Source organism: Dendropsophus ebraccatus, chromosome 8 (genome assembly GCF_027789765.1).
Source record: "Dendropsophus ebraccatus isolate aDenEbr1 chromosome 8, aDenEbr1.pat, whole genome shotgun sequence".
NCBI lineage: Eukaryota > Metazoa > Chordata > Amphibia > Anura > Hylidae > Dendropsophus > Dendropsophus ebraccatus.
Genome location: NC_091461.1, coordinates 48,801,279 through 48,815,968, shown reverse-complemented (window position 1 = coordinate 48,815,968; position 14,690 = coordinate 48,801,279). Strand labels below are relative to the sequence as shown.

The window sequence follows — 14,690 nt, the reverse complement described above, 5'->3', positions numbered from 1 at the left end:
ATACATTACAATGATAGCACTTATTTAGGAAATGACAGTAGCTCTACCCATTTGCTGCAATCAATTTCCACTTTATAAAGAATACTGTAGATATTTCTCTTGGGAAGATATGTTGATCTTTAAGAACTTGAGATACAGTAAATTGCCTAATCCTAATAGCCCAGTGGTGGCCTTTACAATATGTATGTCAAGACAGTAAAGGGAGGGAAATGAGAGGGCATTTCAAGTGAAACATTTCTTGAAGCAAAAATGGCTACAAAGACATCTTGTCTTGGTTGTAATGAAAATAAAAAGGTAATGGTATAATCAAAGAAAGTCATCTGAAAATTAGAGCATCCCCAGTAATATTTGTCCTAAATAGAAACAGTGAACATTATAGAAGATATTTATCATTTTCAAGCTTGCAAATTCGTCCTACAGTGACTGTTGCAGTTGTACTAAATGTCAAAAACATAAATTGAATGTACCATCAGGTACATTGATTATTTTTTTTTACATGAATGGATCAGCACCCCCTTGGGGATCCCAGTGGCATGGTGCTTTCTTTGAACCACTGCTCATTTTCCATGCAAGGCGCCAATCTACTCTTAAGCACCGGCCCGGCATGAAGCACTGAAGGCAGGCCCGCCAGCCACCAGTGTGATGAATATCCCTCCCCTCTCTTACACAGCTCCATTAGACTCAATGGAGCTGCATCACAGAGGGGAGATCATCATACTGAGGATGGCGGGCCTGCCTCAGGTGCTTCATGCCACGCTGGCACCGGCACCAATCCATTCTTGTATAACACCCAAAGCAATGTACCTGATGGTACATTTGCTTTACTTAACTAAACTGCAACCCTTTTATACCTTTGATGAATAAGGCACACAAGTGTATATGATAGTTGAGTGAAAGGTTTAATTTCCGTGAATTAGGTATTTCCACTTTCTGTGCACAGTGCATATCTGCCGACAGTGTACAATGGAACAGATAATCAGAACAAAATCTTAAATCATTAAAGTGTAACTACCATTTTAAAAAACTTCTGACATGTCATACAAGTCAGAAGTGTATATTGGTCAGGGTCCAGTGTGCGCTCTGCCCCTTTGTTCTGGCTACCTGCAGGGTTCTCAGCAGCTGGACCCAAACCGATATACACTTTTGACATCTGTATTTATTGACTGTGCCTCTATTTTTGCAATAATATGTTTATAGACTCCACACAGCCCAAGAGGAGGAGCACCATGATGTCATCAATGCTTTATTGTGCTCCCTCGGTTTAGTGTGCTCACTGGGTTATTGTGCTGATAGGTTTAGTGTGTAGATTACTTAAAAATAAAGAAATATTAAGTACTTAGCGATTAACCCCCATTCATATGTGATTCTACACAAGTAAATTGTTAACTATAGTACGAAGGGCACAGGGCTAGACAACAACATTTATGTGGTGGCAGCCTAGCTGCCTGGCTCAGGTCTCCCTGTCTATATGAGATCCAGGCTTCTGCGCTAACTGCCAAGACTGGAAAAACATTCAATCCTGGCAGTTTAACAATTACATGCAGTGGTCAAATCATTGAAGGCTCAGTGAAACAATCAGTCGCAAAGGGGTTTCCATGGCAGCTAGAGGCCTTCCAGTCCCTTAGTCCTACCATTCTTGTGTTGATATACAGCATGATAACGCCCCCCCCCCCCCAAAAAAAAAAAAAAGAAAAGAAAAAGAAAAAGAAAATTTATAGAAGGTCTTATTTATTTATTTTATTAATCAGTGTTTCTATGACAACTCTATTAAACTTAAAACACAATGGGTGAAATTTATCAAACAAAGTGTAAAGTAGAATTGGCTCAGTTGCCCCTAGCAACTAATCAGATTCCACCTTTCTAATCAGATTCCACCTTTCATTTTCCAAAGAATCAGTGAGGAATAAAAAGTGGAATCTGATTGGTTGCTAGGGGCGACTGAGCCAGTTTTACTTCATGCCAGTTGGATAAATCTCAATTTATTTAAATTTGGTTATCACTGAATATTTATAACTCAAAAAAGTTTAAGAAAATAGGACAATAAGGTCATTAATAGTGATGAGCGAGTACTAAAATGCTCAGGTGATCGTTACTCGAGACAAATATCTCCTGATACTCGAGTGCTCGTTTTGAGTAACGAACCCCATTGAAGTCAATGGGAGACTCAAGCATTTTTGCAGGGGACCCAAGTTCGGTAGGGGGAAGGTCGTGTGAAAACCTGTCAACCTCAGAAAATGATGGAACCATCACGGAAATGGACAGGAAACAGCAAGGGCAGCATGTATGCATGCCTCTGAGGCTGCCTTATGGCACCATTATGCCCAATTCCGTGCAACAGCCTGGTTAAAACAGAGGTAGGCATATGGACCACCCAAAAACTCAGCCTGACACAGCATGGCAGTGAGAACACAGGGAACCATTAAAACAGAGATAGCATAGCATGAACCAGCCAAAAATTTCAGCCTGACACAGCATGGCGGTGAGGACAGAGTGAACAAGGTAGAAGCGGTAGCCAGTCAGCCTTCTAAAAATTATACCAGACCTAGCATGGCAGTGAGCACACAGAGAACCATTAAAAGTGAGTGAGGAAGCAAGTGAGCCTCCCAAAAATTAGGCCAGACACAGCATGGCATTAAGTACACAGAGAACTCCCAGGAGCAGCAGTAGCCAACATGGAGGCCAGGCAGGAGCAATAGTAACCAACATTGAGGCCAGGCAGGAGCAACAGTAATTAACATGGAGGCCAGGCAGGAGCAACAGTAGTCAACATGGAGGCCAGGCAGGATCAGCAGTAGCCAACATGGAGGCAAGGGCAGGCACAGCAGTAGTCAACATGGATGCCAGTAAAGGCCCAGCAGTAGCCAACATGGAGGCAAGGGCAGGCACGTCTGTAGTCAACATGGATGCCATTTAAGGCCCAGCAGTAACCAACAAGAAGGCAAGGGCAGACACACCAGTAGTCAACATGGATGTCAGTTAAGGCCCAGCAGTAGCCGACATGGAGGCAAGGGCAGGCACAACAGTAGTCAACATAGATGCCAGTAAAGGCCCAGCAGTAGCCAACAAGGAGGCAAGGGAAGCATGGTGGCTTAGTGGTTAGCACTGTAGCCTTGCAGCGCTGGAGTCCTGGGTTCAAATACGACCAAGGACAACATCTGCAAAAAAGTTTGTGTGTTCTCTCCGTGATTGCGTGGGTTTCCTGCGGGTACTCCAGTTTTCTCCCACACCCAAAAACATACAGATAGGTTAAGCGCTGCGGAATCTGTGTGCGCTATACAAAAGAAATAAAAAAACAAGGGCAGGCACAGCAGTAGTCAACATGGAGGCAAGGGCAGGCACACCAGTAGTCAACATGGATGCCAGTAAAGGCCCAGCAGTAGTCAACATGGATGCCAGTGAAGGACCAGCAATAGCCAACATGGAGGCAAGGGCAGGCACAGCAGTAGTCAAGATAAGATGACATCCAGAGATAATATGGTTTGAAATGGACAAGACAAGGAAGGTAAGGGCAGGCACAGCAGTAGTCAACATGGATGCCAGTTAAGGCCCAGCAGTAGCCAACAAGTAGCCTTCTACCCCCAGCACCCTTTCGATTTTTAATTTGACTGTAGCAGTTGGGTTAACATTCTATTGAAGTTCTATGCAGGTGTACTACAAATACCAGCAATACAGTGTAGTACCCACTAGTTTAGGGGGGGCTGTACGGTACAATCTGATAGTGGCTGGACCTAGACACACTCTCTGACACACCCTTTACTCTGTGAAAGCAGTTGTGATGTGATTGAAATTAAAAAGGCCTTGCGTATGAAATACAGAAATCAGGAAAAATACTTTTGCTCCCACAAGTTTTGGGGGGGCTGTATGGTACACTTTGGTAGCGGCTGGACCTAGACACACACTGCGATACCCCCTTACAATGAGCAGTGAAGTTTTATGCAGGTGTACTACAAATCCCAGCAATACAGTTTAGTACCCACTATTTTAGCGGGGGCTGTACGGTACAAACTGGTAGTGGCTTGACCTAGACACACGCTGGGATACCCCCATCCAATGAGCAGTGAAGTTCTTTGCAGGTGTACTACAAATCCCAGCAATCCAATGTAGTACAGCAGGACCACCAGTCCCAAAATCAAAAAAGAGTACTGAGCACTTCTTAGGCGTCTGAATGTAACACCTAATGTCCCCTTTCTGCCAGCAGTCGATCACCACAGTGTGCTGGTTAAATCGTGGTAGCAGCACTGCAAGTCCCAGCCAGCAGTCTGTAGTGATACAATTAAAAAAACATTTGAAGCCCTGAAAAGGGCTGTTTGTTTGTATTGCTAGTATTCCCTGCCTACTGGAACCCTAAATCCTACACTGACGCTCTCCCTGAGAAGCAGCAGCTCTGTCCCTAATCTCTCACAGCATCCGTCTCAAGCGAGTACTGCCGGCTACGCATTTTATATGGCAGGGTCATCTGATCTGGCCAACCAATCGCTGCTATCGACATGTATGGGTCCCACGTGATCGCAGGATGTACCGAAATGTCTCCTGCATCTTTATTGGCTGAGAAATAGCTCCCAAACTTACAGGAAACGGATGATGAGATTTTCTCGAGTATCGTGAGATGCTCGTCCGAGTAACGATTACCATCGAGTACCCTAATACTCGGTCGAGTACCAAGCTGGACGAGCATGCTCGCTCATCACTAGTCATTAAGTGACAATTGATCACTAATTGATTAAAATCACTCTTTTGATATTAACACCTGATGATCAGCAGTTCTAGCTGCACCACCCTTATGATCACAGAAAGTAATTCCATGGAGGGGGAGAAAAAAACAAACAGGCATGGCTGCACATCTACATGGCTTACACTGACCACTTCTCAGCACTATTTTATACTAACATCAAGAGTTAATTACAATGTGATCAAAGTATACAAGACTACACACTACTTCAAGGTTCCTGATTCGTATGGGTCTCTAACCTAAGATAGCACAGTGCCACTACCATCAACACAACAACAGTGACCAAGGAGGGAGCAATCCATCCGCCACACTACTGCCGGACAACCCTCTGGACACCAGCACCCCACGGACACCACCATGTAGCAAAAAAGGCCTCTGCACAGCACCAAGCCATAGAAAAAGATGAAACTGTTCACCATGTGCTCTCAGCCAATGGACTGAAGAACCTAGGTCCAGACCCTATATAGAATTTCAGATTAAAATAAAAAGTGCTGGCCAAGGCAACCAATGTTCTTAATTTTTGTAGATTTTTTTTTTCCAGGCAATAATCATAGGCCATCAATTGCTATTTGGCAGGGCGAATACACCTGAGCTGAGCTGCAGTAGACAGCACAGCCAGTACACAGTGAATAGAACCAGCTGCCTCTGGCCCGTAGACAGCAGAGATGAAGCCATGGCAGCCCACTGTTAATTGATGGCTTAACCTTAGGATAGACCATCAGTAATCTTTCCCTGTAAAAAAAAAATCTGTTTAAGCCCTTGTATTAATAACTAGAAAATGTACCCGGCGCTGCCCAGGTATAAAGTGTCAGTATGTTAATTAGATTTGTTCTAAGGTGCCCAGGAGGCCAATCTAAAGGTATTGTTTCATCAGTGGAATTAGTGTATACCTGTAGTGAATAGTCGGAGGGGTTCTGTATACCTACAGTGTATACTTTTTAAGGGTCCCGCATATTTGTAGTGCATAGTTGGGGGGTGGGGGGGCTGTATGCCTATAGTGTATAGTTGGGGGAGTCCTGTACACCTGTAGTATGTAGTTGGGGGTGTGTGTATACCTGTAGTGTATAGTTGAGGGAGGTCCTGTATACCAGTAGTGTATAGTTGGGGGGCTGTATACCTGTACTGTATAGTTTGGGAAGTCCTGTATACCTGCAGTGTATAGTTGGTGAAGGTCCTGTATACCTGTACTGTAAAGTTCACAGGTCCTGTATACCTGTAGTAAATAGTTGGTGCTGTATACCTGTAATGTATAGTTGGTGGAGGTTTTGTATACCTGTAGTTTATAGTTTGAGGGTCCTGGATACCTGAAGTGTATAGTTGGTGGAGGTCTTGTATACCTGTAGTATATAGTTCGGGGGTCCTGTATACCTGTAGTATAGACTTGGTGGAGGTCCTGTATACCTGTAGTGTAAAGTTTGGGGTCCTATATACCTGTAGTGTATAGTTGGTGGAGTTCCTGTATACCTTTAGTGTATAGTTTTGGGGTCCTGTATACCTGTAGTGTATAGTTTGGGGTCCTGTACACCTGTAGTATAGATTTGGGGGGGGTACTGTACACCTGTATTATACAGTTGGTGAAGGTCCTTTATACCTGTAGTGTATAGTTTTGGGTTTCTGTAAACCCGTAGTGTATAGTTTGGGGTCCTGTATATCTGTAGTATATAGTTGGTGGAGGTCCGGTATACCTGTAGTGTATAGTTTTGGGGTCCTGTATACCTATACAGTATAGTTTTGGGTCCTATATACCTGTAGTATATAGTTGGTGAAGTTCCTGTATACTTGTAGTGTATAGTTTGGGGTCCTGTATACTTGTAGTATATAGTTGGTGGAGGTCCTGTATAACTGAAATATATAGTTGGTGGAGGTCCTTTATACCTGTAGTGTAAAGTTTGGGGTCCTGTATACCTGTAGTATATAGTTGGTGGAGGTCCCGTGCACCTGTAGTGTATAGTTTTGGGGTCCTGTATACCTGTAGTGTACTGTATACCTGTAGGGTCGTATTTACCATTAGGCACCTATGGTCTGGTGCCTAGGGTAGCACCTTGCAGAGGGGCAGTACACTCCCGTTCAGAAAATCTTTTCGAGGGGGGGTATGGCAGTATTGGTCAGGTCTGGTTTAGCGGTGCTATCCAGTCACAGTATGGCGGTATTGGTCAAGTCTGGTATGGCAGTGTTATTCAGTCACAGTGTGTCGGTATTGGTCAGGTCTGGTACAGTGGTGTTATCCAGTCACAGTATGACGGTATTGGTCAGGTCTGGTGTGGCGGTGTTATTCAGTCACAGTATAGCGGTATTGGTCAGGTCTGGTGTGGCGGTGTTATCCAGTTACAGTAAGGCGGTATTGGTCAGGTCTGGTATGGCAGTGTTATCCAGTCACAGTGTGGCGGTGTTAAATGTGACATCTGGAGCTATTACCTACCTATCCTGATGCTAATTGGTGAGTGAGGATGGGGCGTCTTCAGGTTTAGCGCTTAGGGCAGCAGCTGGTAATACTGCCCTGTATACCTGTATAGATGAAGTAGGGGTTCCTGTATACATGTACTGTATAGATGGAGTAGGGGATCTACCAGTTATTTCTGTGGATTTTTTGTGAGGCAGCTGGCCCTAGCAACCATTCACATTCCAGCTCCCTGTAAAAGTTGTAATCCTATTGGTTGCTAAGGCTCCCAACTGCCAACTGCTGGGCAGCTGCAGCTAATTATATCACCTGTGTGCAGTGTGGAGATTTTCCCTTTATTTCTATGGGGCGCCGCTCTTCCCCCTCCCCCTCCTCTCCTGTACATCTGGCAGGGTTGGGACCTTCGCAATAATCTTCCCAAGCACCCAATGTATCTGTGGGCCAAATTTGCGGTCAAACAGTTCAGGCGTTTGGAAGTCTATTTGGGACAGACATACAGACAGACTTTCATTTTTATTATATAGATAATACAATGTATATTATATTTGCATATTAAAGTTTGTATAGCAAATAGATTTTTTTTTTCCATTAGGAAAATTCCAACCATGCTATGTCAATGTATTTATTACACAGGATGTTATCATTTTAATATTCAATTTAACTTTGTGTTTTAAATGGTATTGGTTACCTGTATTCCTCTTGAGTGAACCGTGGAATTACAGATGGCTGTAGAACTGTTATTATTACCATTGTGCTATTAGATTTTACAGGGTCGCCGTCATCATAAGCTATCACAGCCAGCTAGAGGGGAAACAGAGAAACAGATTATGGACAACATTATAAGGCAACATCATTTATTATAACTATAAATATTGGTCTTCTGGTAATATGCTGTAATAAAGGTTTTAGAGCTACAAATAAATCCATTTGTCCTATATACCAGCTACGCAGATCCTGTACCTCCGGAAATATACTGTGGTCAGTGATTTAGACAATCAAAAATATCATATCTAAAGTGTTTTTCCTGTAATTTAGGCTCAATGACAAATGTAATAACTTAAGAGCAGTACATTTTAAACAATTTGGAAGATGGTTAGAGTCTTAGAAAACCAAAACATAGAAAATTGACAGCAGCAAATGTCGCCTCGTTCTTTCTTTCTTTTTCTTTCTTTCTCTTTCTTTCTCTTTCTTTCTCTTTCTTTCTCTTTCTTTCTCTTTCTCTCTTTCTCTATTTTCTTAGGATAGTTATATGATTATCATAGGTATTATCAGCCATCGATAATCAATTACAGCATGCTTGGGTTCGGAATAATGGAAGTGTGGTCGAGGTTAACTCATCTCTAAAGACTACCCCTAAAAGAAACTGGAAGGCAGTGAGGGGAAATCAAGCTTACCCAGTGCTTGTTAATTCTAACAGTCAGCTGGGGTTATAAGGTTAGACTCCTGCTGATCAGAAATTGGGGTATAGCTTAATGTCTGTGGTAAGACATTTGCTTTGAGATTTTGTAAAGTTATATATGATATATATTACTTTATGTTACCATAGTAATCCAGCTCCTTTCTTGCAACACCACTTCTTGATGGCCCCAGATCTTTTTCTATTTACAAACAGAAGAAACAAAAAAGATCTGGGAACAGTGATGGGTCAATCTATTTAATCAAAGTAATTCCCCAAAATTTAAAGGCAATTGCAGTCCTTGCCCTTGTAAAGAGAGATGATATGAGGTGGGAGGTTGTAGCCCCTGGATGCTGTGGGTGTGGAGTATGCTGAGCTGGGTATTGTGGATTTCTCTTTGTAGCTCAAGAATTGTGTAAGGTGTAGAGATGAGCAAATAGTGAAATATTGGATAATTCGAAATTTGATTCGAATAGCTTCCGATATTCGTATATTCAAATGAATATTGAATCCCATTATAGACTATGGGAGAAAAATACTTGGGACCTGGAAATCAAACTAGGAGGTCACCAAGTGGACAATGAAACCTCAGGAAATTATGCCAACACCTTTGGAATGCATATGGGACAGCAGGGGAAGCATGTCTGGGTGCATTTAACACAAGTGATGAACGTAAAGTAGAAGCGTATGTTTCGGTCTACTGGTACGCACTTGCCTAATGTTAGCGTATATATTATATATATAACAGTATCAGTAGATGTCTGAACACACTGCCTATCTCACAACAGCTTCTAAATATATGGTTCTTATACTTTTAGCCCTAACAATGGCTTTTGGGGGTTCCTTCCTACCTAACTTCGCCTAAAAGCTTTCTCTCCCTGGAGTACAGTCTGTCCCTCTCTAGCTCCAACCAGCAAGTGAAACAAATCTGGAATCCACTATTCTTATATTCAGGAGGTGACATAGTTCTGCTATTTCTAGTTCTTGTCTCTCCCCCCTACATGTTTATTGGGTGGAAAAAAGCGCCAGTCGGGGTCTGAGGGCGAATCAAATTTATACTGCGTTATCGTTCGAATATTCGAACGCAAACAAATACTATTCGCTCATCACTAGTAAGGTGTTGACTCAGATACCATCATAATTTTTCCCTATGGCTTTATACCTTCATATCATAGAATTAGGAAATACTGTAAATGAGTAGAAGGGACAAAGCCACTGAGCTGTCCATGAATGGAGTAGGGAGAATGAACCGATGATTTAAAATAAGAAGAAGCTTTGGGAACCCCTGAGATGGAGGTGTAATTTGTTAAAGGGTTGCTTACCACCGAGACTGCTCAGTGATCTCTGTGGTGCCTGAAGAGGTAACTTCATGCCAGCTGAAGGATAGGTGGTAGTGGACAATCTGCACTGTTGGTAAAGATTCCAAGCCAGAAATGGTAAAAGTGAAATAAAATAAGTTCCACTCATATAATGATGGATAGGATGTTTGAAACCCCTATGCCTACTCTAATACTGTAAAGGGGATTATAGATTCTTGCCTTTGGTAAGAGTCTCAACTCCCGTACAAGCATTATTGAATCTGAATCTGAAAAAAATATATGATTTGAGTGCATTACAACCTTCAAATTAAACTCAAAGCAAATTTTGGGGAAAATAGCTCATCCACATCTGGGTACATTGGCATGGGAATAGAACACAAATTTAAAAAAAAGTAAGACGAATCATACCCAGGAAATGGAAGCAAACCTCTCTGCCTACCATGGTGGAGTGGTGCTCTGAAGTGAATCATTTACATAGAATGGAAGAGCTGTTATGTGACACAATGAACTATTCTAAAAGGTATTCTAAATGTTGGCTACCATGGTTGACTTTTGTAAGCTCGAACGATTATAAACAAATCCCACTCACATCATCCGACTCTCCTTTTTCTTCCCCTTCCCCCACTCCAATCTATTCTCAGGCCCATTCACCTGGTAACATACAGACATAGGTGGTGCGACTCGGTTTAGATTTGGATACATTTCTTATGTTTACAGTTTTATGGAGCTATTTCTAGGAGTGAGCTACTCTATATAACCTCAAGGTATAGTGCTTCTCCTTCCTAAATGAGGGTGGTGCATGTCTGGAGACCCTGCAGTTCAATTTTTTTTTGCCTTTATTAACTGGGAAGTGTTTAGTTCATTATTAGTATCAAGGAAATTTAATAGCTGTCCCATAAACAATGTATTCCCCTCCCCCCCCCCCCCATGATTTTCTATATTGTTCAGTTTTTGGCACTTAAATTGTTCTGTTCTTGCATATATTTTCAAGTGACAATTTCAGCTTGGTACACTGTTGGTTTCCTGGAATAGGACCCTAAGCCTATTGCTATTGTCCCCCTTGTCCTTCAAAATTTGTTGCTGAATTGAAAAACCTTTCCATAGTCTTTTTTAATTTTAATAAACGGGAACTACAGCAGGCCGACTATACAATTTACAATTTTTTTTTAAAGTTAGAAATGCATTAAAACAATAAAGATTATTAAAGGGTTTTCTCAATATTTGTTTGCTTGATCACAAATCCAATCAGTGTTCACCTTTTATTTAACCTCTTTTGAATGTCTGCCTTTCACAAAAAGACGTCTTTGTTATTCAAGTCAATGTTATTCAAAGCAGAAACAATTGCTTCCAATCAATCTCGAGCAGCCTCTATTCTTATAGGATATTATAGATTAGGAATGTCTTCGAAGATCATTTAGATGTCAATTATTTTATTGCTCACTTCATTTTACTATAAATTGTTCTAAACTTTGGAGGTAGGTGATAAAGCAGTTTATAAGCTGAAAGTCTTTCTATCACTATAAAAAAGTTCTAATATGTCTCCGGGTCAAAACATCAATGTCCCAGTGCTGAGGCCCTACCAATATCTAGATATAGCCTGATAAAGCGTTTGGTAGAAGCAGGAGATATGCTGTGTTTACACGCTCGAATTTTCGTAATAACGATCGCATTTGAGCGACAATCGTTCAGTGTAAACACTGCCAACGATCAAGCGATGAGCGAAAAATCGTTCATTTTGATCTTTCAACATGTTCTCAAATCATCGTTCATCATTCGCTAAAAATTCGCAGATTGCTTCATGTAAACAGTGTTTCAAAGATTCATCCTATGTAAAAAATGGGCTTAAGCGATCTTAAAAACTATCGCATTAACGATTTTTCCTACGAATTTTCTTACGATTTTTTTAACGATTTATTCGTCTAAACGCTGATCGTTATAAAAACCAAATAGTTGCTTCAAAATCGTTAAACGATCGGTTGGGCGAATTATCACTCTGTGTAAACGTAGCAATAGTCTACATTATAATCTATGAATCCCATCTCCTGCAATCAGCTGAATTCATTGCAGCTGGGGAGCGATTTGTGCTGCTGCCATGCCTGTTACCTGGTTTAATCTAGAGACTGTGGACCTGTATATTCTGAATTAATATGATACAGATAGTAACGTACAGCATCTTGGGCCTTTTGGTTATGTTGCTTCAAGAATCAAGGAAAGCTGCTGGCAGATAGGGCATTATGCTGTCATCCACTTCATCTGTGGGAGTAGCAATATACAAGAGAGATCCTGATTCAGGGTAATTGTACAATGATCACTCTTAAGGCACTATTACATGATGAAGGCCTTATCAATATTATAAACAAGTGATGATCTGGCCCGATTCGGCTAATTATCACTCCGTATAATAGAGCCCTTAGTATGAATTGAAGTGGATTGTTAAGTAGAATTTTTTTTTTTTTACAATTTGTTCCATAACTGTTCAGGGATTGTGTCAAATATGTTAGATCAGCTCCAGTGAAAGATTCAATACTATACCCAACCTGTAAGCAAGTGTGGTGCTGCTTTTGGAAATAAGGAACAATGTTTTCTAATCCTGGGACACCCCTTTAATTCTTCAGGATAATTTTGCAGATTACTACAGTATATCCAAACAGAATTTCCAATTTAAGGTGAGATATTTTCTGAATATCATTGTTTTCAATATATATATATATATATATATATATATATATATATATATCTATATCCCCTTCTATCTTTGTACTCATGTATGTAGTAAAAGCTTGTGTGCCTAATAAAACAGATAATTATTATTATTATTATTATTATTATTATTAGTCTAAATTTAGAGGTTTTAGCACTTGCATGTAACTATAATATGCAAGACCTGGGATTATATTCAGAAAGTACTGGACTGGAAGTGAAGATAAGATGGACATTGTAAAATACAAACAACAGTAATGGCGTCTTTCAACGCATCTGTTTTAATAAACTACTTGTGTAGTGTGAAGAATATGTCTCACGTTGGTCCACAAGATCCCAGTGGTTGATAGAAGCATTGTTATCGACATTCTTTTGTAGAGAAGACTTTCTCCTATATGAAGAAGGTAATCCACAAGGAAAAGAATAAAAAGGGACCCATTTTAATGGAAATTTCTGTACACTTTATAAAAAAAGATAACTTTGCTCATAGTGAAGGTCAGGTAAGGAAAGACCAATCTGAACAAGTCAAATAATAAAAAAAAAATCTACATGCTTAAAAAGTAGTTTGCTAAAAATTAACCAGATACACAGCCATTTTTATTTATTTTATTTATTTATTTTTATTAACATGAAAGTCAGTTGGGTCTAACTTGTAAACTACTCTCTTCAATGCGGAGTGCTTTTAGTACTTGTTTTAAAAGAGATTGTAAATGAAGCAGAAAAACGGTTTTATAAAGGCGATTCTATCCATCAAAGCCAAATCTGACAATGTACTTATTTTCTCATCTAAACAACTTAATGCATTACAGAACAATGGGTTGTAACTTGTGCCGGAGCAAACTGAGATGAGATGCCACAAGTGCAGACAAGCAGAACTGTTTCCCACTTTCTTTATGCTATGCACTAGTGTGCTTGTGTATGGGTGTACATATTACAGCACAGACAGATGTATGTGTGTTTTATATTCCTGTACACATAAAAATCGTTTCACTTCAACTTCATCATATAACTATTTATCATCCATCATCATATATCATCTTCTTTAGTCTTGTCAAATTAAAGAAAATGTGAAAAAGTCCAGAGAGACATGAGAGCTACCTGTTCTATGTGTGCTTACTGGAAATGTCAAGTTTTAAGAAAGGGAAAAAAAAAAAATATTTATATATATATATATATATATATATATATATATATATATATATATATTAACACCTTTTTAGGGAATTTAGAGTAAATATCATAGAAGCATGGGGTGCCACTTGTAATACCCTTATCTATTAACCAGTGGGGCAGAAAGCAACTAAAAGCTTCTCTTTCTAGAGGCCCTATTCCACCAACAGATCTGACGACAGATTATCTGTCAAAGATTTGAAGCCAAACCCAGGAACGGACTATAGTTTGGCTTCAAATCTTTGGCAGATAATCTGTCGTCAGATCTGTTGGTGGAATAGGGCCTTAAGGGCTAACAGGTTCATTAATTACTAAGTCACCAATTGATTTTCATCAGATCAGTGTGAAGCTTCAAATTTCTGTAAAAGAAGTCCTATTGGCTTATTATGGTCTGTATTTTTGAGTATTTTTAGTTTTTTGTGTGCCCCCCCCCCCTCTGTTTATGTTCCATTCTTGTTTTGGGCCATGTTCACACATGGCAAGAATGACCGCTGTCTGAGATGTTCAACCTAGGCGATACTGCAGTATTGACTGGGTGAACATCATTTCAACTTAATTGGAATCCGGGCACATTCTGGTGTGGTCGCACTCCAATTAGCCTTAGTCGACAATGTAAAGTACAGCCAGGAGCCATACTTTACATTGTGTGCATAGTCTTTGTTGGGCGGCTGCTTTTCATTGAATAGCTGGTGCAAAAAATAGACATGTCAGGAATTAAATCCCGGCAGTAGTGTATACAGTGTGTATACACTACAGCTGTGGTTTCATAGGGGTTAATGAAATCGGCCGCTGTGATGAAACAATGGCTGTTGTTTTAAATGTGCAACAATGGACGTTGTTTAATAAACAAAAAAATACATTGTATAAACGTGGCATTGGACAGCAAATGAAGATTCAGTTCTAGATGTTGCTTATGTCCTGTTGCCAAATAACAGAACACTTTTAGAGGTTTTGTAAAGTCCATGCCTTGATGGATCA

The 14,690-nt window shown here is 40.4% G+C and overlaps 1 protein-coding gene across 1 annotated transcript in view; it reads right to left on the bottom strand.

Annotated features, from left to right (window-relative positions):
- Positions 1-14,690, bottom strand: part of PCDH15 (protocadherin related 15) — a 796,162-nt gene that overhangs the window by 214,800 nt on the left and 566,672 nt on the right. Inside the window, exon 22 of the mRNA XM_069981835.1 lies at positions 7,816-7,928. Within this exon, the coding sequence (XP_069837936.1) occupies positions 7,816-7,928 (113 nt within the window). The remainder of the gene's footprint in view (positions 1-7,815; positions 7,929-14,690) is intronic.